This window comes from Erpetoichthys calabaricus, chromosome 8 (assembly GCF_900747795.2).
Source record: "Erpetoichthys calabaricus chromosome 8, fErpCal1.3, whole genome shotgun sequence".
In the NCBI taxonomy this organism is placed as follows: domain Eukaryota; kingdom Metazoa; phylum Chordata; class Cladistia; order Polypteriformes; family Polypteridae; genus Erpetoichthys; species Erpetoichthys calabaricus.
In genome coordinates this window covers 79,136,215-79,163,885 of record NC_041401.2, presented here as the reverse complement: position 1 = coordinate 79,163,885, position 27,671 = coordinate 79,136,215, and the positions used below count along the sequence as shown (strand labels likewise).

At 38.5% G+C, this 27,671-nt stretch overlaps 1 protein-coding gene across 1 annotated transcript in view; it reads left to right on the top strand.

The window, feature by feature from the left end:
* The window catches only part of ankfy1 (ankyrin repeat and FYVE domain containing 1), a 41,658-nt gene extending 24,178 nt beyond the window's left edge, over window positions 1-17,480 (top strand). The window contains 15 exon segments of the mRNA XM_051931241.1: window positions 3,998-4,095; window positions 4,190-4,406; window positions 4,702-4,800; window positions 6,521-6,674; window positions 6,885-7,053; window positions 7,256-7,374; window positions 9,090-9,246; window positions 10,193-10,393; window positions 10,644-10,820; window positions 10,924-11,071; window positions 12,900-12,990; window positions 13,260-13,384; window positions 13,508-13,654; window positions 13,753-13,843; window positions 15,430-17,480. Coding sequence (XP_051787201.1) covers window positions 3,998-4,095; window positions 4,190-4,406; window positions 4,702-4,800; window positions 6,521-6,674; window positions 6,885-7,053; window positions 7,256-7,374; window positions 9,090-9,246; window positions 10,193-10,393; window positions 10,644-10,820; window positions 10,924-11,071; window positions 12,900-12,990; window positions 13,260-13,384; window positions 13,508-13,654; window positions 13,753-13,843; window positions 15,430-15,562 — 2,126 coding nt within the window. The 3' untranslated portion in view covers window positions 15,563-17,480.
* The last annotated feature ends 10,191 nt before the right edge of the window (window positions 17,481-27,671 follow it).

The window sequence follows — 27,671 nt, the reverse complement described above, 5'->3', positions numbered from 1 at the left end:
TCTGCATAACTAATACAGCCTTTTGTTTCCTGTTCAACAAAAATTATATAAAGAAAACTAGAATAATTTCTAGCTTTTAGGGGTCAAGATAGTGATGTTGGCGAGTCTGTCCTTATCTAAAATACACATCCGAACATTTGCTTCATGTGTGTCTTGCATAACATTATGTACTTTCAAGCATTCCATTTAACATGTAGTTTGTGGCCTGTGATTTTTAAAAAGATCTAATTATATTTTCACTTGTGTTAGATTTATTTTCTTTAATCCATTGCTGTGAATGGCAAGGAGGTTGGTGTTAAGGAAAATGTTACATATTTAACCAGATTTGTTTGGACTTTGCATCTGTATACCTATTTTAGCTAGAGCATTCGCTTGCAGAAGTTTGACATTCAGAATAAAACTTTCTGCTAAGCTCCACACAAAGTTGTTGATCAGTTTCAATGAGAAATTGATTTTTGGACCTAAATAATCTTAGGCTGTTACAGAGTAATAATAGTAATAACAATTAAAGAGAAGTATTCTGCTTTGCCAAAAAGCTAAGTTTGAAAAAGTGCTTTAAACTCCCGTCCTTCTACCATGTGAACAGACTGCCAGTATTTCTTGTACCAATGGAACACTTCTTTCTTGTTCAGGCAACTGCAGCCTAACATCATCAATTACTCCTGCGTGATGGAAGCATGTTTTTTTAATTAGGAGCACCTACTTAGAATATCATCCAACCCCTCTATATCCTAACTACAGGGTCACGGGGGGTCTGCTGGAGCCAATCCAGCCAACACGGGGCGCAAGGCAGGAAACAAACCCTAGGCAGGGCACCAGCACACACACACACTCGGGACAATTTAGAATCGCCAATGCACCTAACCTGCAGGTCTTTGGACTGTGGGAGGAAACCCGAGTACCTGGAGGAAACCCACGCAGACACGGGGAGAACATGCAAACTCCACGCAGGGAGGACCCGGGAAGCGAACCTGGGTCTCCTAACTGAGAGGCAGCAGCGCTACCACTGTGCCGCCCTAGAATATCATCGAAAGGTTAATTTATTTCAGTAATTCAAAAAGTGCTACTCGTATATTGCATAGATTCACTACACACAGAGTGATATATTTCAAGCGTTTATTTCTTTTCATTATGCTGAGTATGGCTTATTGCTAATGACAACCCAAAATTCAGTACATCAGAAAATTAGAATATTGTGGAAAAAGTATTGTAGACTCATGGTGTCACACTCCACTTAGCTAATTAACCCAAAACACCTACAAAGCTGTCCCGAGCCTTTAAATGTTCTTAATCTGGTTCAGTAGGAAACACAGTCATGGGGAAGACTATTGACTTGACAGTTGTCCAGAAGACAGTCATTGACACCCTCCACAAAGAGGGTAAGCCACAAAAGGTTATTGCTAAAAAAGTTGGCTGTTCAGAGTGCTGTATCCAAGCATAATAATGGAAAGATGAGTGGCAGAAAAAGGTGCACAAGCAACAGGGATAACTGCAGCCTTGAAAGGATTGTGAAGCACAGTCCATTCAAGAATTTGGGGGAGATTCACAAGGAGTGGACTGCGGCTGGAGTCAGTGCTTCAAGAGCCACCAAACAGACGTATCCGGGACATGGGGTACAACTGTCGCATTCCTTGTGTCAAGCCACTCCTGAACTGGAGGCAGCATCAGAAGCGTCTTACCGGGGCTAAGGAGAAAATGGACTGGGCTGTTGCTCAGTGATCCAAAGTCCTCTTTTCAGATGAAAGTAAATTTTGCATTTCATTTGGAAATCAAGGTCCCAGAGTCTGGAGGAAGAGTGGAGAAGCACAGAATCCAAGTTGCTTGAGGTCCAGTGTGACATTTCCACAGTCAGTGATGATTTGGGAAGCCATGTCATCTGCTGGTGTTGGTCCACTGTGTTTTATCAAGTCCAAAGTCAGTGCAGCCTTCTGCCAGGATATTTTAGAGCACTTCATGCTTCCCACTGCTGACAAGCTTTATGGAGATGCTGATTTCATTTTCCAGGAGGACTTGGCACCTGCCCACACTGCCAAAAGTACCAATACCTGATTTAATGACCATGTTATCACTGTGCTTGACTGGCCAGAAAACTCGCCTGACCTAAATGGGGTATTGTCGAGGATAATGAGAGACACCAGACCCAACAATGCAGATGAGCTGAAGGCCACTATCAAAACATCCCAGGCTTCCATAACACCTCAGCAATGCCACAGGCTGATCGCCTCCATGCCACGCTGCATTGATGCAGTAATTCTTGCAAAAGGTGCCCCGACCAAGTATTAAGTGCATGCATGGACATACTTTTCAGTAGGCCAACATTACCGTATGAAGTCGGTTTTTTTTGTTGGTCTTTTGTAATAATCTAATTTTCAGAGATACTAAATTTTGAGTTTTCATTACCTGTTTGCCATAATCACAAAATAAAATAAACACTTGAAATATCTCACTTTGTGTGTAATGAATCTAATTTTGAATTGAATTACTGAAATAAATTAACTTTTTGATGATATTCTAATTTATTGAGATGCACCTGTGTATACAGTTCTGCTTGAAAGTATGTGAACCCTTTGTGCAATTGTACAGTATATTCCCTTACCACAAGGTCCTTATTTAATCTGCAGCTGACAGAGTAGACATGAAATTACCAATTCCATATGTTAGTTTAGAGGTAATCATGCATGTATTAGAAATTTGAGTTAAAAAAGGAATTAGTGGAGGTCAGAAATAAGTGAACTCGAAGTTGTATTGGTTAAACCAAGTAGGTAAATACAATCAGTAGGTAGATTTTTAGAAATCATATGCACTGCAAAATGGAGGTGCCATCAGCTTTTGAGTTAAGGGGTTCATATGTTTTTGCCCTAAGCAATCGAAGTTTATTTTCCCTTAAAGACTTTAGTTCTGTATATTATCATTGTTTTTGTTTCTCTTTAAATCATTGCCCTTACTTTAGATCCCAAGATCCATCCATCCATTTTCCAACCCGCTGAATCCGAACACAGGGTCACGGGGGTCTGCTGGAGCCAATCCCAGCCAACACCGGGCACAAGGCAGGAACCAATCCCGGTCAGGGTGCCAACCCACCGCAGGACACACACAAACACACCCACACACCAAGCACACACTAGGGCCAATTTAGAATCGCCAATCCACCTAACCTGCATGTCTTTGGACTGTGGGAGGAAACCAGAGCGCCCGGAGGAAACCCACGCAGACATGGGGAGAGCATGCAAACTCCACGCAGGGAGGACCCGGGAAGTGAACCCAGGTCCCCTGGTCTCCCAACTGTGAGGCAGCCGCGCTACCCACTGTGCCACCATGCCGCCCATCCCAAGATCTTGTTTTTTTAAAAAAAAAAAAAAACAAATGACACCAACATATTGGACATTGAAAACTGTAAAACATGTACAAGAAGATTAATAATTCAAAATTTAAATCCATCGTTGTTTCCAGCTTGTTGTATTCTGCTGCAATAATATAGCTCATCCATGTTTGAACTGAATTAAAGTTGAGTTGAGAAAATGCAGAGTTTGGAGAGACCAAGCCTCAGCAGCATAGGGAATGGAACAAGAAGTCCGCTAGTCCTCCACAGGGCACACCCACAGATTCACTCACAATGGACCAGTTGTGATCTGCCTGTCTGGATTGTGCAGTAATGACTGGAGGAAAAAAAAGTGCAGACATCCAAATTCCACACATACAGTGACTATGCTAGAATAAATGTTTAGTCTTCTGAAGCAATGAGGCGATAACAGTTGTGCTTCCATGCTCCCTACAATTTACCAATAAATTGTAACATATGAAAAGTTAAGTTAATAAACTGTCTTCTGTAATTTTTATTTAAGAAACATTGTTAGAAATACAGCTAACAGTTGAAGCGGGTTCAGCCTTGTGCTGTCTTAGGCAAAATACTACAACAGTATGTAATGTGACGCCGCCTATTATTAGTGTTATTTTTCTGGCAGTCTTTGGCAAAGTATATGTCTTTATTCTTTGCCAGGGAACTGCCTACTGCAAAGAGCAGCTGAAGCTGGAAATGAAACTGCAGCTCTTTTTCTTGCCACACATGGAGTTAAAGTCAACCACACCAACAATTGGGTATGTTTTCATACAAAGTTTATTTTTCATCTGTGAGAGATTAAAAATCATTTGTTTTAGTTTTTAAGGTCAATTTTTATTTTTTTCTTTTAAGGGAGAGTCCCCATTGCATACAGCTTGTCGCCTTGGACTTGCAAATCTTACTTCAGAGCTCCTGCAGCAAGGGGCAAACCCTAACCTCCAAACTATGCAGCCTCTTCCTGACAGTCGTGGAGTTTCTTCAGCCCAGGGTGTCTATTTACAAAGTCCATTGCACATGGCCATAGCCTACAATCATCCTGATGTAGTATCTGTTATACTAGAACAAAAAGGTATAACTTTCGAAAGTTCTTTATGATCTTTGTGATTGTATTTATTGGAGTTTAATTGGTTTTGCCTTTATGAATTAATGTGTGTATATATTGTGTATTTAGATATAATGCCCTGCTTATTCAACATGTAAGATATTAGTGGGGCAAGTATTGTGGTCATAATTTATTTATGTATTTTTTAATATAAGTAAATGTTAAGCTTCATGAAACTTCTTGTTTTTATCCAAGTGATAGTTTTGTTGTATAACACATTATCTTCAAAACTCATAACCATCCACTTATTTTCTTTTAAAAGCTAATGCTCTTCATGCCACCAGTAACCTTCAGATTATTCCAGACTTCAGTCTCAAGGACTCAACAGACCAAACAGTGCTGGGTCTTGCTCTTTGGACTGGTAATGTCATCTCTGTTTCCATACTGTACTTGTTTTTCCATACATACTGTGAATTTATTCAGTGAAAAGAAAATCTGTGGAAAAGTTGTAAAATTATTTGTTTTAATATTTTTTTAAAAAATCAGTTCCACTGAAGTTGTGAGCAATTGTTTTTTATGACTGTTAATGCAGGTTGTATACTGCATGGTTTAAGTCTATGTTCTGATTTACTTATTGGGATTAATTTATACTTTGCATTTCTTTTGCTTTAAAGAAAACTTGCTGATTTGTATTTCATTTTATATCCTTGCATATAAAATTGAACAAGATTCTGAGTTTTACTTTCTAGCAGTAAATAATAGGCTGAAGTAATAATACGTAATACTTAATATGTTTTCATTCATTTGCTGTTTTGGTGATGCTTAATAAAGAACACTTGGAAATTTCTTCCATTACTACATAACCAGTTTATTTTTCTGTTTTGTTACTAATTTCTGCAAAAAAGAGTAATATTTTTATCCATTTAATACCTTATACCAAGGGCATTTAAATCTAATCCTGGAGGTCTTCAGTGTCAGGTTTCCTTTCATAATTAGATGTTAGATCTAGAAGATAATGAAACTTGATGTTTAATTATATGGCCTGTTAGTTCTTTCATTGTTACAAGGCAAATATTTGTCAAATTGTAAATTTGTTTTCTGAGAACATTATGCATTTGTGCTGTGGTCTGTAGCAGATTTTTATGTCCTGGTCTTTTCATATTTCAAAACATTCTGTTAACACAGGTACTTCATGATACATGTACACAAGTTTAAGTAAAAGCATGTTGGGTGGGGAGATGTTGGTTCCTTAGTCATTTGCACCTCATTATTAACTGTTATCTGGTTAAGAAAATGGGAGTTAAATAAAACTAAACCCAAAGAAACACATTGTTGTAGGAGTAAGTAAATAGGTTCTAATGAAAATTTTCATTAAAGGACAAACCTGCAAGCACTGCATACCTTCAGGACTGGAGTTGAGTGACCCTGCCTTATGCTGTACTTTGGACATTTAGTTTTCTTGGGTATGCTGATTTATTCCTGTTTGAGGAAGAGTACACGTTGCCAGATTATAAGAAATACACACATCCCTTTAAAAAATAAATTGGATCAATTGTTATTCTTCCATCTGTTTTCGGATCAATGTTTTTACATAACATGCTTGCGGGTAACTAGAGGGTTTCTAAGAACTTGCATGTATGCCAGCACACACACTCAACCATGCCAAACACTTTTGGCATGAGGTAGGATTCAAAAACTATCCTGTGAGCAAAAAGAATTACCCTTGGGTCAACAGAGCTGTTAGGTAGTAGTGCTTAACCACTTTGCCAGTGTCCTGCTCCAAATAATGTCATTTGGGAGTATTTTATGAGTCACTAGCTACATTGAAAGTTGTAAAATAAATTAAAATTATTTGATATCTCTTGCCCTACGTTTGTCTAAACCTGTCTTGATTGGTAGTCTCTTTATTGAGTGTATTCCTGTAAAGCCTGCTTTTCATGTTATGCTATTGTATTGAAGGTGCCTTGCTTGCCTCCTATTTGCTTTTATACTTCTTGTCTTTGAAGGTGACTCTCAGCACACCTCCTAAGCATTTATCCCTCGTGTATCTAACACTCGCACTTCCATTTTCATTTCCATCACCAAAGCCAAACACATTTTTTCTTTTTTTAATTTGATATTTTATTATTATTTTTTTTAAGGTATGCATACAATTGCAGCTCAGCTGTTAGGTTCTGGGGCATCTATCAATGATACAATGTCCAACGGGCAGACACTGCTCCACATGGCAATCTTGCGACAGGACAGCCAGAGTGCCCTCTTCTTGCTGGAACATCAGGCTGATATTAATATGCGGTAAATCATCTCTTCTTAGTAAGCTGTCTCTCTCATTTGCGTTTTTCATTTTTACTAAAATTGCTTGCATAAGTGACATTGGTAACCAGATATTTTAATAAATTTCACATCTGCTAGTTATTGTTTTTGAGCTTTCAGCTTAGCATTTTGAAGTTGCTATTATGCCATCATCATCAGTATTTGGACTGATTCTTGGTTGTTTTTGTTTAGGACTCAAGATGGAGAGACTGCCCTGCAGTTAGCCATTAGGAATCAACTTCCACTGGTCGTGGATGCTATCTGTACCCGAGGGGCAGACATGTCTGTTTTGGATGAAAAGGGCAACCCACCTTTATGGCTGGCACTAGATCGTGGACTTGAGGACATTGCCTCAACCTTGGTAAATCATAATGGTATTTGTTCTGAAGACATATTTGTGTATGTAGGAGATATAGTTGGCTGTGTGATACTGTCATAAATATTCCCAATTACCCATAAACAAAGACAGACTTTGTGAACACTGCAAAAAAAAAAAAAAAAAAAAAAAAGGCTTAAGAAATTTCTTTTCAGGCATGAATCACTATTAATTTTTGTTGTCCCAGGTTAGGCATGGCTGTGATGCTACCAGCTGGACTCTAGGACCCAGTGGTTGCTTGCAGACCCTTCTACATCGAGCTATTGATGAGAACAATGAAAGTATATCATGCTTTCTGATTCGTAGGTAAACCATTTGCATCTTTTTTTTTTTTTTTTTGCTTCATACACTTTTGCCATTTTGTGTTTTTTGTTTTTCCTTTTATTATGTGAGAAAGACTGGTATCAAACTTTTAATTCTTTGTGATTTCTTTTTTTAATATTGCTGAATAAACATTTTCTTCTTCCATCAGTGCTGATCTGTGCACATTGGTTTTAAGTGGCAGGCTATCATTTGAACATACACTTGGCTACACAGCCAGCTTACTTATATTTATAAGTTGCTTTGGGGGCAATTGGTTCTAAATGAATAACATTTCTGTAGTATATGGAATGAAAATTTAACGCAGTTTAGCAAGTGTAATATAACAGTTTTAAGTTTTCATTACCATAGGGTATTAGTGAAGGATATTTGCTTCAGTGCAGAAAGGAAAGGTTAATTATCCACAAAGACTTGACAGCATAATGGCCTGTAGGCGAACTCTTTGAAACATGGCACTAAAGTGACCCAGTTAGTTAGTCTAACAGTTTACGATTGTCATTCATTCATGTGTATGTGACAGTAGGGCAGAGCAGCACATTCTGGAGTAGGACAAATGGAGCTGTGCTGAACAGTGAGGTATTTTAGATTGGAAAAGAATAAGAACATAGTGGATACAGTGGAAACAGCTGATGATGATTGCAATTCCTGTGAAGAACCTCTTGATTTTATCACATGGCCTCCCAAGGTGAACAGCGAAGACCTAGCTTTAAAAAAGAGCAGTATAGTTAGTGTCACCTCTATGGAGAAAAATGCAGCCTGTTGGACAATAAACTGTTAAGTGTGAGACCTAACTTCATACATTTGCAGTGTGAATTTTAGTTTAGTATGTAGGTTAGAGCCACTGAATGAATAATATACTGACCGATGGCAATAAACTCTTATTTCTCTTCAACTCTGCTTTTAGGCTCTTTCTGTACAGACTTGTGATTTGTAACAGTTTTAAGCCAACCGTCAGTGAGTTTTTTTTTTTAATAATTTAGCTGTATTTCGCTTCCCACACAATTTTTACTCAATTTTAAGAGTAAATAAAAAATTTAATGAATTATTCAATTGTATATGTTTCAGTAGTTTAAATTGGGGGTGTCAAACTTCAGTCCTGGATAACTTTAGTGGTGACAGGTTTTCTTCTCAGGCACTTTAATTAATAACCAGGTACTGCTGCTAATTTAACATAGTTCTATGGCCGTAGTTTAATTGGCTTACCTTTTTTTCCCTCCTTTAATGGCAACTAATAACAAGATGCAAAGCAAGACAAAAGATGACTCGCAAACTCAGGGGGCTCAAACAGTCCCTGAGAAACCACCATTTTCACTACAATTTTCTATTTAGCTCTTAATGAAACCTATAATTTAATTTTACAGCTTGTTAATCTTATAATTCTGCCATACCACACATTTCCAAATTGTTTTCTTAAAAGTTATCGAGGTACATTTGTATATTAAGCTTTGGAATTCTATGAATATACATACCTACACACGTTAATGAATGGATATAAGCAAAAACCGCATTCACTGTACTATGAATGTACACATTGCATATGCAAAGGTTCTATTTTATGTAAATCCTTTTATTCTGTAGATAAGTTTATGGCTTTGAGATCTGGCTTGCTGCTGGCAGCATTTAGTTCTGGCGTCTGTGATGTTTACGCACTTTTTTTTTTTTTTTTTTTTTTTTCTCTCGCTGTCTTACTCTTTTTTTAGTGGTTGTGATCTTAATAGCCCACGACGTCTTGGCCCTAATGGTGAGGGGGATGAAGAGGCACATGACGGTCAGACGCCACTTCACCTGGCAGCCTCTTGGGGTTTGGAAGAGGTGGTGCAATGTTTGCTGGAATTTGGTGCCAATGTTAATACGCAGGTAAGTATCATCCACAGGTAACATTAAAATGTTATGGCTTCATTTACTATATTAATCAATCATTAAATTGCATTTGTTGAAGACTTCTGTCCAATGCTGAAAACCCTGTGGTAATGTGTTTTCCTAACTTGTACCTCCTACCATTTGGATAGATTTAACTAGGTCATTTCTGAATTTATTAGTGTCTGCTTTGTCATTTTTTGTGAAGGGAAATTAAAGTCTGAAAAGAACATGCAAGAGGTGCAAGGTTGTTGTTTAAAGTAGCCCATGCTTATTGATTTTAAAGAGTATCTTAGTAACAGATCAGGTCACTGTGTATCCAATACAAGGTTTAAAAGACTGACCTGAATAGTATGTCTAATATTCATACCACAATAGAGCTAAAATGTTATGGTTTCAGTAGATAATTTTCAGACAAACTTAAACAACAAAAAATGTATTATTTATTATTTGTGTAATAAACACGAATGCTCTTATCTGTCAATGCTTCTTAATGCCTTGCTGCTCAGATTCCATAACAAGTATTCCCTTCTCTTGAACTGAAAGATGTACAGCTTTCTCTCTCTTTCTCTCTCTCTCTCTCTCTCTCAAACCCCAGCCCCCCCTTTCTCACTCATTGACTTGCTACTTTACTTGCATGTACGTGCCATTTCTGCCAATAAACACAGCTCAAGGTGTAGCTTCTTTCTAAGAACAGGCTCACATGTCACACACAGTTTGCATACAAGTACATATACAAAGCCATTACATTTAAAACATACAAGCACTGACACTAAATCATATTTCTTGTTTCTTTTTGTATGTTTTGTGTTTTATTGTACAAATGGGTTTGCAAGCTGTCCATTAAATTTTAGCATACTAGTGAAACTGATTTCTTAAAATCCAGATCGTAAGATTTTTTTTCTTTATAGATACTCTTAAGTAATATTTTGCTTGCCTCCTGTAGGATGCAGAGGGTAGAGCTCCAGTCCATGTTGCTATTAGCAACCAGCATACTGTGATTATTCAACTCCTCCTCTCTCACCCTGAGATCCGACTAAATGTGCGGGACAGGCAGGGCATGACACCTTTTGCCTGTGCTATGACTTGCAAGAACAATAGAGCTGCGGAAGCCATCCTTAAACGGGAGCCAGGAGCAGCTGAACAGGTGTGGGCTTGGTGGGTGAATAGCCTCATGTAGGGCCGGTATACATGTTCCAGCTGATACCTTTTGCAGAATCTCTCATTTCATACTTTTCACCTTTAGTCTTTATGAATAAATTAGCTTTTGATATTTCTAGAAGCAGTGTGTACATGTATCAGGATCTTTACATTAAAAGGTTAATGGGGTGAAGGTGAGGATTTAAATTTAAAAACTGCAAACCAAGTGGCTGAAAGATCTGAATATTCCTGTGCAGGTGGACAACAAAGGTCGAAATTTTCTTCATGTGGCTGTACAAAATGCGGATATTGAAAGTGTACTTTTCCTAATCAGTGTCCAAGCCAATGTTAACTCCCGTGTACAGGATGCATCAAAACTGTCACCTCTACATCTAGCTGTGCAAGCTGGCTCTGAGATAATTGTTCGTAACCTGGTGAGTCTTGAACATAAATTATTATGGTATCCCCAGAATTCTCCATTCAACTGCCAGTAATCCTTAAAACCCCAACTGATGCACATTATCTCTTCTTTAACAGTTGTTGGCAGGAGCCAAAGTCAATGAACTGACCAAGCATCGACAGACAGCCCTGCACCTGGCTGCCCAGCAAGACTTGCCTACCATCTGCTCTGTACTCCTAGAGAATGGGGTGGACTTTGCAGCAGTTGATGAAAATGGGAATAATGGTAGGAGAGAGTGTGTGAGTGAATGTATTGTCACAAACTCGAGACAGAGTCATATAAAGGTTTGGGGCAGCCACCCGTATAATTTGGTTTCCTGGCTGCAAAGTTGCTTTCTTCAAAATATACAGCACTGATGTGCATACAACAGAGTCCAAAACAAGACTGAGGGAAAAGGGAAAAGGTGCAGGCTTTTAAAGGGGGAGACGGGAAGTGAGATCATAAGGATCGGGCTCATGTTCTTCAGCCATTGGTTCGAGCCCGGATGTGACATCACAGGGGCCGGAGCCGGCAAGGCCTCCTTCCATTGGCTCGGTCCCGGAAGTGACGTCAAGAGAGCCAGGTGGAATCTCCCGTGAATGGTCTACAGGGAAGGGAGAAAAAGAGTCAGTGCACTCTGCCACATCCCGGCATGCCTCAGGACTGCCTTCACTCAAGCCCTTTAGCTGCCTTCCATGCACATGTGTGTGACAGTATGTACAGTATGAATGAATGAATGTGATCTATAAAGGAGTTCCTGGCTTGTGCCTCAAACTACCTGTAACTTTTAGAGACCCTGTAATATAAATGCCAGTTTCAGCAATATGATGGCTAGCTTAAGTCTCACAGACAGTCCTGGTATCTAAGAAGAATGTGGATGGATTTGGTGGACTGGGGGCTCTAAAGGCTTGGTTCAGGCCTGACAGCATGATAGGTATAAAGTTAGCATTATATATGGAAGGAGTGTTGTACTGAAGGAATATTTTAAGCCTATAAACTAAGATGATATGCACTGTTACCATAAGCAAGTGATTTATGGAGACTTTGCCGATTGTTGCAAAATGTCGCCATGGTATTGCAGTTTTGCCAAGAGGAAAGAGACTTTATATTTCTGTACACCAAAACTAAAAGAAAATGTTGGAACCTAATGGATTCCATGTCCCTGGTCAAGATTGTATGGGGGTGGGGGGTTGATCTATAGCAGACTACATTCTGATCTGATCAACAACTCATCTCCAAAGAAATCCACAAAAGTACAATTTGAAAAGCACACATTTGTCTGTGTTAATGTATAGAATGACATATGCAGTGTTTGGTATTGCTGCTTTTGTAGGCCTTAAGCATTAGGGTTTTATAGTTGATTTTTCAAACCTTGGTTTTTGATGGTTACCTGTCATCTGTGTAGCAATGGCTAAGCAAAGATTATAAGCTTAATAAAGCATACGTAGTCTTATAATTTCAGTCCTTTTTTTTTTTTTTTCTGTTCTCAGATTTTTGCAGTTCATTTTAATGCTAAGACTCTGTCTGTTATTTACTTTGTGCATCTCTGTGTCCTTGAAGTTGATGTGCTCTCATAGGATTTTGTGTAGGTAGGGCCCCAAAAATGTCTTTAGCCCTGGGGCCCGAACCCTGCCTAATCCGGCCATATTCATTACCATGCCTCTGCTCAAACTGCATGGTTTGCAAATATTGCCCTGTGAAACTGTGTATTTTAAGAGATTCTCCAAGTTCACAAGGCTATGACCTGGGTGACTACCATCTGTATTTCCAATTTGACAGTCTATCTGAGTGAGACAAATTATGGCAATAATGATGATGCCATGTCTGCTATAGAAAAGTGATTTGCACAGGCAAAACAAAATGTTATTTGAGTGGCATAGAAAAGCTTTCTAAGCATTTTAATAGGTCAGGATTAAAATGTTTTGTTTACCCATTTTGCTTGAAATGGAACACTGAAGTCTTTCAGATTTTCCTATTATTTTACACACACATTATATGGATGAGAATTTAACTGTGTATGCTTGATTTAATTGCCAGTAACATTCAAAACTTGCATTTATCTGTGTTTTTTCAGCTCTTCACCTTGCAGTAATGCACGGGCGTCTGAACAACATCCGAGTACTTCTGACTGAGTCTAATGTGGACGCAGAAGCTTTCAATCTCAGGTACTGACTTAATCATTGTAGTGTTAACTGGAATTTGTACAAATAGCAGCAATCATTTCTGAGTACTGATGATCACGATCATCGGTTCTTAACCATATCTTGAGTATCTGTGATCAGTCAGTACTGCATTTTATTGTTATAATATGCTGTCTTGTTAGTTTAATCTTTTGCTCATTTTATAAAAGCAAATCAAGGTCACAGTTGCTAGAGGGATTGTTGCATTTCTTGTGCATCTTGTTTTGCGAACAGCTAATTACCTTTTGTTCTAGGGGACAGTCTCCAATGCACATCCTAGGGCAATATGGGAAAGAGAATGCAGCTGCCATATTTGAGCTTTTCCTAGAGTGCATGCCAGAGTATCCTCTAGATAAACCTGACAATGAAGGGAACACAGGTAGAACATTTAATTTGTTTCTACTATTCCTGCTGTTTTGTATCTGTATTTAGTAAACTCTTATTTTTCTTAGATATCTATGTATACAATCATGGCTGTAGATAAGTGAATGTTCTTTTTCAGTGCTCCTGCTTGCATACATGAAAGGAAATTCAAATCTTTGCCGAGCTATAGTCCGAGCTGGGGCACGACTTGGAACTAATAACAATCAGGGAATCAACATTTTCAATTACCAGGTTGCCACAAAGCAGCTGCTCTTCAGGCTTTTAGGTAAGAGTCTTCCCTTGAGGTGAAAATAGTCTTCTACTATTCTTTTTATCTCTGCTGTTAGCTGCTGAGTCTCAAATGATATTTTGGATTGTTTGCAGATATGCTGACTAAGGAACCTCCATGGTGTGATGGCTCAAACTGCTATGAGTGCTCTGCAAAGTTTGGTGTGACTACAAGAAAACATCACTGGTAATTGATCCTGCCACTTTCAACCATTTTACTTAAGTTTATTTATCCATGCGTTACTTTTTTCCTTTGTGAATCACAAACTCAACTATATGAAAACTCATTGACACCTGTACACTTTTTATGTTGTAATTTAAGCAGTATATTGTTACACAAATGAAGCTACCCAACTCTGCTGAATGTCTGTTTACTCTTCGGGACAGAAATCCCAGCATTAATCAAATTTAATACTAGACATAGCATGGAAAAATTGAATAAAATGGTAGGCAACCTAATCTAGCTGCAAGTACAGTATGCTTACCCTTACATTACTGTGGACTTGTTTGAAGGTACAGATTCATAAATTCTAAACCCATTCATTTATGGGTTTGTAAGACCTTTTACTAGGCTAGCAATGAATGATTCTTCTCAATAGCCTCATCTCTGCTAAATTTAAAAGATTAAGTTCTGTTTTTTTCAGTTGAAGTTATATACCATGATTGTGAAGAAATATTCATTTGCCACATGAAATTGCTTTCTAAAGTGAAGCATATTTTATAAATTTTGAAAAATGATGAAGCCTGCTCTTGTGTTTTATAAGGGAACTAATGCGTACCAGGGTTCCGACATTAAATAAAAGCATTAAAAGTTACTGAATACACCAATTTTCAAGAAATTAAATTTTTTTTCAACAAAGATGTTATTGAGTATTGGGCTGTTTACTGAGAGAGTACACATACAGCAAACCTGCATATTCATGTAATTTTAAGAAGTTAAAAAAAAAAAAAAAAAAAAAAAGCAAAAATATTTTGTAAAATTCAGCCATTTTTTAAGGAAACCAGCTGAGCACTTCATTTCATTGCTAGTCTTCATCTGTTGCAGCCTTTCAATGCCAGTGGTGTGGAATCACCTTGGAAACTTTTTGACAATGTTGATGCTCAGATGTGAATTACTTCAGTCACACTTAAGATTACTTACATTCTTTCAATTTAATTAACATTACTTCATTATATTTCTCAAACATATTACCTGCTGGAATGATAATGCAATACAATGATATACATCCTTATGAAAAATAAATATATGTAGTGCCAGGCATTTCTGCTGTCATTAATAAAGTAGAATATTGGGGGGGGGTGGGGAAACTTTTATGAAGCCTTTCAGTTTATGGTTCATGTATGAAAGATTCACAGTATTTCCAGAAAATGTAAATTAATGTTGAAATAAACATATCCAGTACTATCCTACAGATTTCTTACTCTGTCAAAGTTTCTTTGTTGCCACAATGTATCATTAACTGGAGTACATGTAATGTGTGTTAAATGTAAATCCCCTTGTTCCTTTTTAATGCCACACGATTAATAATTACAAAATCTGGCTAATTTTGTGACTGATAACTGAAATAGCTGATGGACAGTTTTATTTCCGTGGAAACTTAGACTAGCAGCCCTTTTTAAATTCAGCATACTCTTAATTCTCAATTGAAGTTAAGCTTTCAAATGTGTGGTAATTTTGTCCAGAAATGTGGTTATTTTGTATTATAATTGGGGGAAAAAAAAAAAAAAATTCTTTAGCAGTTAATGACTCTCCTTTTGTTTTACTTTTCACAGTCGACATTGTGGACGCCTGCTTTGTCACAAGTGCTCTATGAAGGAGATACCAATCATCAAGTTTGACCTTAACAAACCAGTGCGTGTGTGTGACATTTGTTTTGATGTCCTCACCTTAGGCGGCGTCTCCTAGTGATTGCACCTGGCTGACTGGCTCACTCTGCTGCTGTACCAGTTCACTGACATGTGAGCAGCAGATGCTTATTTGCACCTGGATTCATCTAGGAACTTGATTATCAGTAATTCCCTTTTTTGTTAAAACTGCATCTAATTTGATAGGCCTTGTATAAAACGGAAAAGGTGCCTGGATTTTTTTTTTTTTTTTTTTTTTTTTACCCCCCTGTTCTGATAACATGGCGGGGCTCTGAAAACTAAAAAAAGGCTTTAACACTGAGAGACATCGACAGCTGCGAGCATCTGATAATGTTTTTTGGGGAAAAAAAACAATCTTGACCCTGTTTCAGATCTTTGCAGAGTTTCCATTTAGGTGCTGCATTGTGTTGCCCATGTTGGTATTTTTAATCCAAATGTAGCGTATGGAGACTGGTATTTTGTTTTTGTTTTGGGGGGAGTGTTCAAAATACTCAAGTCCTGGTATTCATTTTTTTATGTAAAATAACCTTTCCCTCTTTAGCAATGGCAGGGTAGTGCCATCTGAGCCATGACACAAATAGGATGGCCTCTGAGGAGCAAATATTCCAAGTAAACTGCTACCACCAAGATTGGTCTGCTCTGCCTACTGATCATTTTGGGTTGCTATTCAAAACCTGCATATGGTAGGTGAGGTGATTCACATTCAAAAAGAGTTATTTCACAGCTACAGTCATTGAGCTTTGTGCCCTGTATTGGCAACTGACCTCTTAGAGACTTGTTGTTTACCTTTTCGATTTTTTGGGGGAATCAACCTGCTATTGTTCACCTCTCACCAGAGCAACTTTCCATATGTCATTCTAACCTACTGACATCAAGGATAAGACAAACTAGTTGCACTCTTTTTGATGTTTTTATGTTTAATTTTATCGTTCGTTTTTATTGAAAATTACCAAGGCGTCTATAGAACTGGTAGCCAATTTATATATGGCTTTGTTGCATTTTGGAGTGCACTCTAGTACCTGTCTAGAGAAGAGAACAGTGCAGCTCTGTTCACTGTGAACATAGTAGGCATTCTTACAGAACTGGTTCTGACAAAGAGGGCGTGTTTTTGGTCTATGAAACAAAAAAAGGTGGTCTTAGTGAAAGCAATAGAAAGGATTCTTATTTTTACATTATGCAAGATTGCACAACTGTTCCCATATGCTGTTAGCAAAACACTTCTTTTGTAGGTACAGGAGAAACAGTACGAGCTACACCAGTGTCATCACTTCCCTGCCTTAGTTCAGAGGAATGCCTTGACCAGATGTTTCTGGAACCTTAATTCCATGTGGTGCTCTGGGGGAACATATACCCATTTTGTTAAAACAGTGCATCTTCGTACCCTAAAAATTTGTCCAGATATTTTCCAGATATTTTTAATTCCTCTTCCTTAGGAATTTGGGGGTTGATTTACTGTTTCCATTCAAACATCATGAAAGACGTTTTTTGTGGATGAGAGATAGTAATAAGAAATGAGTGTGTTAAGAGTTTGAATAGGATTTCAAGGTACTTCATTAGAACTTGCTGGTATAGTAGGATAAATGAATCACCTAAATGTGGAGCGAAGCTCAGTGAAGAGACTGAATTTCTTCAGAGCTCTTGAAAAGATATTGGGGAAAGGGGATGGGAGGTTATAATAGTTCTAATTATGATTAAATTGTACAGAGAAATGTAAAATACTTGACCACTACAGCTGTTTTGTACTTTAATACAGTTGGTGATGACTTTCTCACTTTACCACTGTGAAAAAATTCAGTACTATTGCTTCTCACAATGTTCCTACATTATGTGCTCTGATTGAAAGGTCTTCTAATAAGCCTGCTGCTCCCTGTATAGGCCTGACCAGTGCTCTCTGAAGTGAATCCTCCTTGTACTCAGAGAGGCGCACTATGTATAAAGAAAAAACAAACTTTCCAAAAGCCTCCTTGTTTTATTTATCTATGTGCCTTCCTTTTATCTCAATGTGAATCTCCAGTAAGATAATGCAATTGGCACAACAAAATGTTAGACAGAATAGGTTTTCTGCTTATATTGCAGTACTGTGTTTACAGTAGTTTCTTCAGTTCTCATTATGTAAAATACTTGTCAGTTATATGTAGTTGGATTTTACTTATGTTTGTATAACTTTATTCAAAAGGATATGCAATTTCTCCCTCATGGGACGATTTAGATTTTAGTATTATCATTCCTTTTTGTGGATAACAAATGAAATGATGAGATTGTAAGTATAAATTAGTAGTTCCCCTCCATGTTGGTCTTCTTAACATGCCTACAGATGATTGGGGCTTTCAGACTTTTCCCCAAGGGAGGTAAAGGGACTATTTAGGGATCATTTTCATGATCCTCTTAGATAGTTAAGTTGATATGCATTCTTTTTCTCAGGGTTCATTCTGTCAAACTCAACACTGAAAAGAACCCATCTATGGAATCTTGGGCCTCTTAGGCTGTAGGCTTACGTTTTAAAAAATTAATATGAGGCCAATCCCTACTTTTGTTTACCTAAACAGTTTATTTCTTTGTTTCAGACAGCTTTTTTCTAGTTCAAAAACACAAAACTAGTGTTTTTTTTATCACAGGTTGTTATATTAATCTTCTTTTAACAAATTTAACCTTTGTCTTTTGTTCCATAAATGATAAAAAAAAATGGATGGATAAGGACAGATATAAAAAAAAGTATGACAAACTAGCAGTTGACATATATTAAGGATAGAGAAGTAGTATGAAAGTTGATAAGATATTGGTAATTGTCAGATATGATCAACTGCATTGAGAATTTAGCATGAAATTAATACTTTTTTATTTTTAGTGTAGTATATTCTACTCACTTTTGCATTAGTTCAATGATTATGGACCCAGGTGCTTCATTAGTTGCTGGGTTTAGTTAAAACTACAGTACTTTAATTAAACGCAGGTGCCAATGAAGTTCAATCAGTACTCAATAAGCATTGCACTTAACCTGCTTTATAAATATTATTTTATGTACTAAATATTTTATTGCATTTGTTATGTTACATTACTTTTACTTTTTAATATAGATATATGTATATTTTACATGTTCTTGTTTTTTTGCTTAAATTTTTTTTTTGTTATATCAGTGAGAAAAGAACTTTGCTTGTGCTGTTGTAGGATTAATGAGGAACTGTGTTGTGGTTGGGGATTTCTTGCAAAATGTGGTAAGCTCCTGCTTGAACATTTGATTGCCTCCTTTCACCAAAACAATCTTATCTTAGTTATAAAAACTGTTCCTACTCCCTTGCCTTGGGGGAACCCACTAAATTACTGAACCTTAGACACTCTGTAGCACCAAAACCTCTGACTTGCTTAAACCTCATGCGTGTATATCTGTTTTATTCTCCCAACCCAAATAAGTCTGCAAGCTAGTCTCACAGTTACAGGTAACTCTTTCTTGAGGATTATAAGCACACACAAATCAACCTTATGGTAAAACTCTTGTGTAGTGTGTTTTCCATTTAAGAACTTTAATACTCAGAGGCAATTAATATCATAGCATAAACTCATTTAAGAACTGCATAGTATGTGCATAATTGTCATTTTTCTGTAAGTACAGCTGGTGTTTGGGCATCACGCCCCAGACTATAAATAGTTTTTTAGGCAAAGAAAGGATAATTTCACTAACACAATAGTTGCAGATGTAGTAATAGTGTCACGACCTGTCAACCAACATACAACACATGGCCACCCTGTAGGGCCATGAACAACTCATGGCCACCCTCTAGGGCCATAATAAATAATAAAAAAATGTATTAAGATAATTTTATTTGTAGTTTTATAGGGTCATTATTGTCACGCGTACAGATAACAGAATTCTTACTTGCATTTGCTAAATAAGTGGCAGCCTTTCCAGCAGCTCCGTGTACCAGTATGCTGCTGCTGGAGTATGTGAATTTCCTCTTGGGATTAATAAAGTATCTCTATCTCTATCATCTCTATCTCTATCATCTCTATCTCTATCATCTCTATCTCTATCATCTCTATCTCTTATCATCTCTATCTCTATCATCTCTATCTCTATCTCACAGTTTGCAATTCTAACATGAGTATCTTTGAGGATGTAGGAGGAAAAACTATACAAACTCGGGAAGAACATCAATCCTTGACATGAACATTGACCAGGTGCAAGTTTCAATCCTAGCATTCAGAAGGCAGCAGCAGTAACTACTATGTTACTGCAGTCTCCTTATTGAAATATATTTAGAATATTATGTTGATAAAGTAATAGAAGCTTACAAACCTAAAACAGAAAAACTCACTAAGAATAACGTGAAGGATGTCTAGAAGGGACTGGTATAATTATTGGGCTTAAGGAATCTCTGGCTCTGGTGCTAGAAGGGTACATGAACAAAGCTAATGCCCTGAACCAATTCTTTGATAGATTTTGCCACCTTTGCCCCTTTCTTCAAATGTCCAGTCCCCCCTCACCATCCCTACTACATTAACATCTCCTACCATTTCAACTGGAATGAATTATTGATAAGGCCACCTCGGATCATCAATATGGGCTGTTCATAACTGAAGACCAGGTTATTAGACAACTGAGGAAGCTATACAAAGGAAAAGATGTGGGACCTGATGGAGTCAGTCTTCAAGTTTTTAAGGCCTGTGCTGACCAACTTTGTGGTATTCTCTCTCACCTTATCAGTCTGTCCCAAATGCTCCAGAAAGTGCTGCTTCTGTGGAAAACATCCTACTTTATTCCTTTTCCAAAGAAGGCAAGTGCCTCTTCACCCAGTGACTAAGGATCAGTGACACTGATGTCTCACATCATGAAGACCTTAGAGAGGCCAGTCCTGGACTATATGAGTACTCTTATGATAGACCATCTGGATCTACTGCAGTTTGCCTATTGGACAAAAATTGGAATGGAGGGCATAATTATATATCTGCTTTACAAGACTATTTCTAACCTAGTCAAGGCCTGCAGCACTTTGAGGATTGTTTTTTTTTCCAGTGCCTTCAATTCCATCCAGCCAGCCCAGCTAGAAGTTAAGCTCCGAAATATGCAGGTGCCTGAGTTTGTAAGACCTAAGGACTGCATTTCTGATACAGATGTGAACAGTATTGAAGTACCACAAGGAACTGTCCTCTTTTCCTTTCTCTTTACTCTGTACATTTCAGACTATAAATATACCACCAGGTCATGACACTTTTTCTTTGGGATGCTGAATTCTTATAATGTGGGTTGTGACATTCTTCATTTCTTTTACAACTCAGTGATGGCCATTTCAATTTTGTATGCTGTGGTGTGTTGGGCTAGTAACATCACATCAAGAGGGACCCACTGCATCAACAAACTAATTAGGCTCCGTTATGGGGCACACACTGAACCCCCTGGAGGTAGTAGCAAAGGAGAGAATGAAAACAAATCCCTGTGCCATTAATGAACAGTACTGCAGATCTTTTTTTCTGAAACATGCTGAGGACTTTCAGCCAGGAAATTACTGAACAGAAGTGTGTCAAGAAATGCTACTGGGAATCTTATTACACCTGCATAATGCCTTTTTGTGACTTTTATTGCCAAGTCAGAAATTTTGCTGCTGGAGTATGTTCAGAGCATAGTGTATCTTCTGTAAAAAGCCAGATTTCCCCTGTGCATCTGTCTATCTAATTGCTGCATATCACCGCATTTAATCAATGAAGCTGGCAGCTTTGCTTTGAGACCATTTTGGATAATAAGAATAATAACTTTGTTTAGATTTTGTTCCAGTAATCCACCAAATATTTGTGGAATTAATTAAATGAACTCTGGTAACCAAATTTGAAATTTTATTTGGGTTTCTCAGCTGTAGTCTGCTGTTAGCCACATGGTATCGCATACTATGGGTAGCTGACAGGCAATAAATAGTCAGGTGTAGAATATTGCACAGTGGTACTCGTCCAATCTTAATTCACTCTACATAATATAACATGAACTTGGTTGAATTTGAAGTTAGGGGCAGCAGCAGTAGTATTGGGCATAGGGCAGGTACCAATCCTGGATGGTGGGACAGTAAATCATAGTGCCCACACATACACACACCCAGATGAGGCCAATTCAAAACCTTCGGTATACCTAAAATTGACTTTTTATATTTTTGAAGCACAGTAAATGCAGACAATGTGGAACATAGTTTCCCACAATCAGCATCTAGGCACAAAATTCAAATCCTAGGAATGTTGGAACTGTGAAGCAGTTTAATCAGTATTCAATGCATCAGAGGTCTGTATTTAAGTTTTGAACTCAATATATACCACTTATGGCATATTGTTCTTTCATAAATATTTCTACATATTTTTGTTACTATCGCATTGCTTGATTTGCTGTTTTTATTATACACTAGCTGATTATATCCTCTGGCAACGCTGAGTACATTTGTAGAGTGAGTTAAGGAAAGTATGCAAAGGTTTATGTGGTTCTTAAATGATGACCATGTTGCTTTTGCTAGCTGTCCTATCTGTCATCCACACTGCCTCTATATCACAGCATGTGTTCTTGTGTGTTGAAGATTTGTTCTTTTTGGGTCTGATAACATTCCAGAATTGTGGTAACTCCTTAACTGGTTGTAACCATGAATGCTGCCATGTCTGACTTGTCCACTTTGTTCAAGGTGGACAGTTTGTAGTGCTTAGTTAATATGAATAAAAACCAACAAAGCAGGAGTTGAACAACACTTTGATTTTACCTTGGGTTGTGCTTCACTTCCACTCTTGGTCAAGTGTCACCCAACACGCCCCTGCAAAAGCACACAATGCTTCTTTTTATACTACAAGTAGATAAAAGCTGCAACCAGCAGGGTGCGTATGCTCCCTGACAATGTTATTTTAGAGATTGCAGCTCTACTAAACCAAAATATATACTGTTTTTAATTATTATAAAAAAATATATACTTCCTCAGTGATATACTGTAGTGGCAATTCTCAGATGGCGAAAGAATAAAAACACTACAGCAAGGATACACTTAGCTTCTTTTAATATCATCTTACACACCAATAAATAATCATTCAAAGGAAACTTCTGGCAAAGCAGATGCAGTAATGAGGTTTCTGGAAATCTCCTCTGAGCAGTTTGTTCTGGGCATGGGCAGCAGAGATGTCTTCTATCTGTCCATAGGGTGAGCTTAAGCTTGTAGTTGCATTTGCCAGTTTTTATACTGTGCTCACAGTCTTTAGCAGTTTCATTTTTCTACTTTGAAACTAAACTGGAATTTATTCTTAGCTAACACAGGTCAACTTTAAATAGCACAAAGTAAGTGCTAATCGTATATTGACCGTCATCAAACAAGGAGCACACCATCATTTCTTGATTTGATAAGATGGTTCTCCTTATCTTAGTTATGCCCTCTCACTGTACATTTTTTTAAATGTTATGGCCTCCGTTACCAGTCTTCAGGTAAAATAATGTAGAATTAAACTCTCATATCACAATGGCACAATTGAAAGCTTTTGGCTACAGCAGCATGTGGCCTTTCCTGGGTAAGTAATGTTAAGCTTGGGCCATTTTGCTTTCTAGCCTGTCTTCAATCTGCTCACGTTTCAATAGATAAATATATATCAATAGATATACATATGTGTGTGTGTGTGTGTGTGTGTGTGTGCGTGCATAGAGAAAGGGAGAGTCTTGCTTTCCTTTCCCTTTTATGCTGTGTCAATCAGAGAGAAAATATTCCTTGGGTTCTGCCATGAGAGAGAGAAAGTACTTTGTTTCCAGGGATTTCTAGCAAAAGTGTGTGAACCTCCTACTTAAACACTGGTTAGTTAATTGTACCATAAAGAATATTATCTGTAAAAGTTATAACAGTGCTACCACGCTCTGGTATTTGAAAACTTCACAGCTGCTATGCCTGAGACATGCAAGAGGACCATAACAGATAACCCACTCAACCTTTTTAATTGTGAACCCATTGTGACTGTCCACCCTCTAAACCTCTGCAACATTCAACAGCATTTGAAAAAGAGAATAGCTGAAGCACCATGAGCACCTCAACTAATGGAAAGAGACTGAGAATGTCCTAACCGCTGCAGCTGCATCCACTGCTGAATTAGAATGGACTCTCTCAGAAAAGTCAGAAGACTATAGAATGCTGAAAATTAATACAAGTGAAGTATTGACATTTTTTATGTATGCATTGTTGATTTTTATTCCAAGAAAAAAGATGTTTAAATGTTTTCAACTTCTAAAACCAACATTTTTGAAACTTTCACTTTTTTTTGTGCACTTCTCCTCTTGTCACCTCACCATCATTTACTGAGGTCCATCGTTGTTTATTTACAGGTTTTCTAGTGCATACAATAGTGATGTGAAAGTAGTTAAACCATTAGAGTGGATCAGCATAACAATCTGTTTTAATTTAAAGCAGTCTACTGGAATTCAGTTGGATATCATGGAATTCTACAGGAATTCCATAGAAATATATATTGGGGTATAGATGTTATGTGCCACAGGATAAATTGAAAGCTGAAAATCTATCAAGAATTATTTATCCCCGAAAATTGTCTTAATGGGGTCAGTACAAATAGGGGTAACAAGAGGGAGTAACAAAGGGAAAATGTACAGAAAGCAAAAGGAGCTTAGTCATTTCATGCCTGCCCCAGTAATATACTTCAAAGCCAAATGTCCACAAAGAACATGTTGACTAATTTTGCTAAAGTGACGCTAATATTTAAAACTGATAGGAAAAGGCTGTATGGAACAGTATATACAGAAAGAGATTAAGTTGACACATATATTTATGCATACATTGATTATATTTGTAGAATTACGTTCCAGAATGCTATAATTACAGAGAAAAGCAGGAAGAAGGGATATTAGGCAAATGTATCATTCATTGGACTAATTTTTTATCAACTCTATTTGAAAAGGACGATTCAAAGACGCAGCTGGGTGACCATCCACATGGTTTGAAATCTGAGTGCTGCATTATTGAAATCCATCAAACGGTCCAACCTTAAGATGTTTTTTTTGATACTCTCCAAACAGATACAGTTGAAGAACTGAGAACTCTGCAAAAGACAAGTCCAGTTGTCCACAATTCCCTTCCTTTTATGTTGTACTTATAAAGTTCTCTCTGAATATGTAGTGTTTTCTGTATTGTTTTCAGTATTTGTTCTTCCACCACCTATTTTGTGATTAATGTGTTCTGTGGAAGGATTAGAGAAAAAGAATAAAAAACTTAGTTTTTCTGGCATCTGGGCCCTAGTGTCTTAGTGTAAATCCACCGGTAATTCTGAGAGATTCAAACCAACTTCACTTTATCACATACTGTACAATACACAGCTTGAACCTAGTTGTGCGTATGTCATTTCTGTTGAAACTGGCCAATCCAAAACAAAGAAGAAGCATGGCTAAGGGAAATGCCTGCCCTGTTATCACTTAGCCTCCAGTATTTAAACACGGCATGCCATTTTAATGTTTGTTGTTTCCTTTATTCCAGCCTCAAGATAACCCATTGTGCAGCCTTGTAGACTACTACAGCAGTCAAATGTAAAGGACTTTATTGCCAGGTATTTGTTTTCTTTATTCTATAGATTTAAATGATATAACTTTTATGGTCTCCACATTTTTGGCAACTGATACTTGTGCTTGCAAATACTGTTGTGTGTCTGCACTGATACTGTTTAAATAATGGCCACTGTTTTAGGAACACCTCCTCATTAACGCATATCGCCTGCTCCTCCAAACAGCCAATCAAATAGCTGTAACTCAACCAGTATTTTGCAAAACAAATGGCCTCTTATAATTTCCATACACTTGAGTCTCTAGAGTTCAGAGAGAATAGTGTGATGAACAAAAACTTCCAGTAAGTAGCAGTTCCATGGGTGAAAGCACCTTGTTAAATTAGAAGTGGCTAAGGACAGTGGCCTGACTCGCTCATTCTAACAGAAAGACCATTTTCAAGTAACGCCTCTTTATAACAATGGTGCACAGAAAGGCATTTCTGAATGCACAGCACATCACACCTTGAAAAAAATGGACTACATTAGCTGAGGACCACATCATGTTCCATTACTATCACCTAATAGCTTGTAGATGAGAACATAGTAGATGTATGGTGACCAAAGGTAGGTATCTAAGGATTGGGAAAAATATATCCTGGTCTAACAAGTATTGATTTCTGTTGCAACTTAGTCTACCACTACCATCTGCACCATAAATGTCATAAATTCATGGGTCCTTCCTGTCCAGTGTCAGCAGTACAAGCTTGTTAAAGATTGGGGAGAAATATAACCTGGTCTAACAAATATTGATTTCTGTTGCAACTTGCTGATGGTAGTGGTAGACTGTAACATAAACGGCATAAATTCATGGGTCCATCCTGTTCAGTGTCGGCAGTACGGGCTTGTGTTGGTAGTATCATTTAAGTGCCACATTGTTGATGACAAATGATTCCTGATAATAGTAATAGCAATATTGTCACATGTTCAGTGTACAGTGAAATTTTTACTTGCATGTCTGATGATCATGTCACACATCTAGGTAGATACTGTACTTTATTGATCCCAAGGGAAAGTTAAGTACCAGTAGCCAGGGATTGTAACAAATCAAAAACAAACATTTAAATACATTAAGTAGGTACACTGGGGTTGTAATCTTACAGTTCAATACAGTTAATGCAGATGGTGCATACAATAATGCCAGTGAATGGGAATTGTACAAATAATATTACAATCCAGGTTTCACTGTCGTTGCCGATGTGAGTGTTTAAGTCTCCCAGCAGGACGATAGAATCCCCAGGAGCTGTGCTTCGCAGCGCTTCCTCCAGGGACTCCAAGAAGGCTGTGTACTCCAAACTGTCGTTCGCCCGCATAAGCGCAAACAACAGTCAGAGTCCTTCCCCCAACTCGAAGGCGCAGGGAATTAACCCTCTCATCCAATGTCGAGAACTCCAACGTGCCGGCCTTGAGCCGAGGGGCCAGAAGCAAGCCCACTCTTGCCCGACGTCTTTCACCCACAGCAACTCCAGAATGGAACAAAGTCCAGCCTCTCTCAAGAAGAATGGTTCCAGAGCCCAGACCATGCGTATAGGTGAGCCTGACTATATCTAGCCGGTACCTCTCAACCTCTCACACCAGTTCAGGCTCCTTCCCCGCCAGAGAGGTAACATTCCGTGTCCCAAGAGCCAGTTTTGGTATCCGAGGATCGGAACGCCAGGGCTCCCGCCTTTGGCCACCACCCATATCACATTGCACCTGACCCCTATGGCCTCTCTTGCAGGTGTTATGCCCACAAAAGAGTGGAACCACGTTGCTCCTTCGGGCTGAGCCCAGCTGGGCACTGTGGTCAAAGGTCCAGCCTCTATGCGCTCGCCAGTGAGCCCCTCCCCCGGGCCTGGTTCTAGGGTGGGGCCCCGGGTACCCTTTCCCGGGCACTGATCCTTGATTTAAATCCATCTTGGGTCTCAGGATTGAGTTAGTCTGGATCTTCACCTCAGACCTGTTTGTCTTGGGAAACCCTACCAGGAGCATGTGGCTCCCGGCAACGTAACTCCGAGGATCACTAGACCGCGCAAGCCTTTCTGGCATGGCAAGGCATCGATCCAAGAAGGGAAACCTGTTGAGGTGTGACTGGAAGGAACATCCTCCCCTATCTAAACTCGAGTGGTGTTCAGTTGTTGGACTTCTGTGGTGGCCATGGATTGTCCATAACGAACACCATGTTCGAGCATAAGGGTGTCCATAAGTGCACTAGGCGCCAGGATGCCCAAGGTCGCAGCTTGATGATCGACTTTGTAATCATGTCATCGGATCTGCGACCTTATGTCTTGGACACTCAGGTGAAGAGGGGGGCTGAGCTGTCAGCTGATCACCTGGTGGTAAGTTGGATCAGATGGAGGGAGAGGCTGCCGGACGGACCGGGCAGACCCAAACTAATAGTGAACGTCAGCTGGGAACGTCTGGCAGAGGAACCGGTCAGAAAGATCTTCATCTGCCACCATCGGCAGAACTTCAATCTCATTCCGAGGGAGGCAATGGACATTGAGTCTGAATTGGCCATGCTCCAAGCCTCCATTGTCGAAGCAGCAGAACGGAGCTATGGCTGCAAGGTTGTCGGTGCCTCTCGTGGCGGCAATCCACGATCCAGGTGGTGGACACCTAAGGTTCGAGAGGCCGTCAAG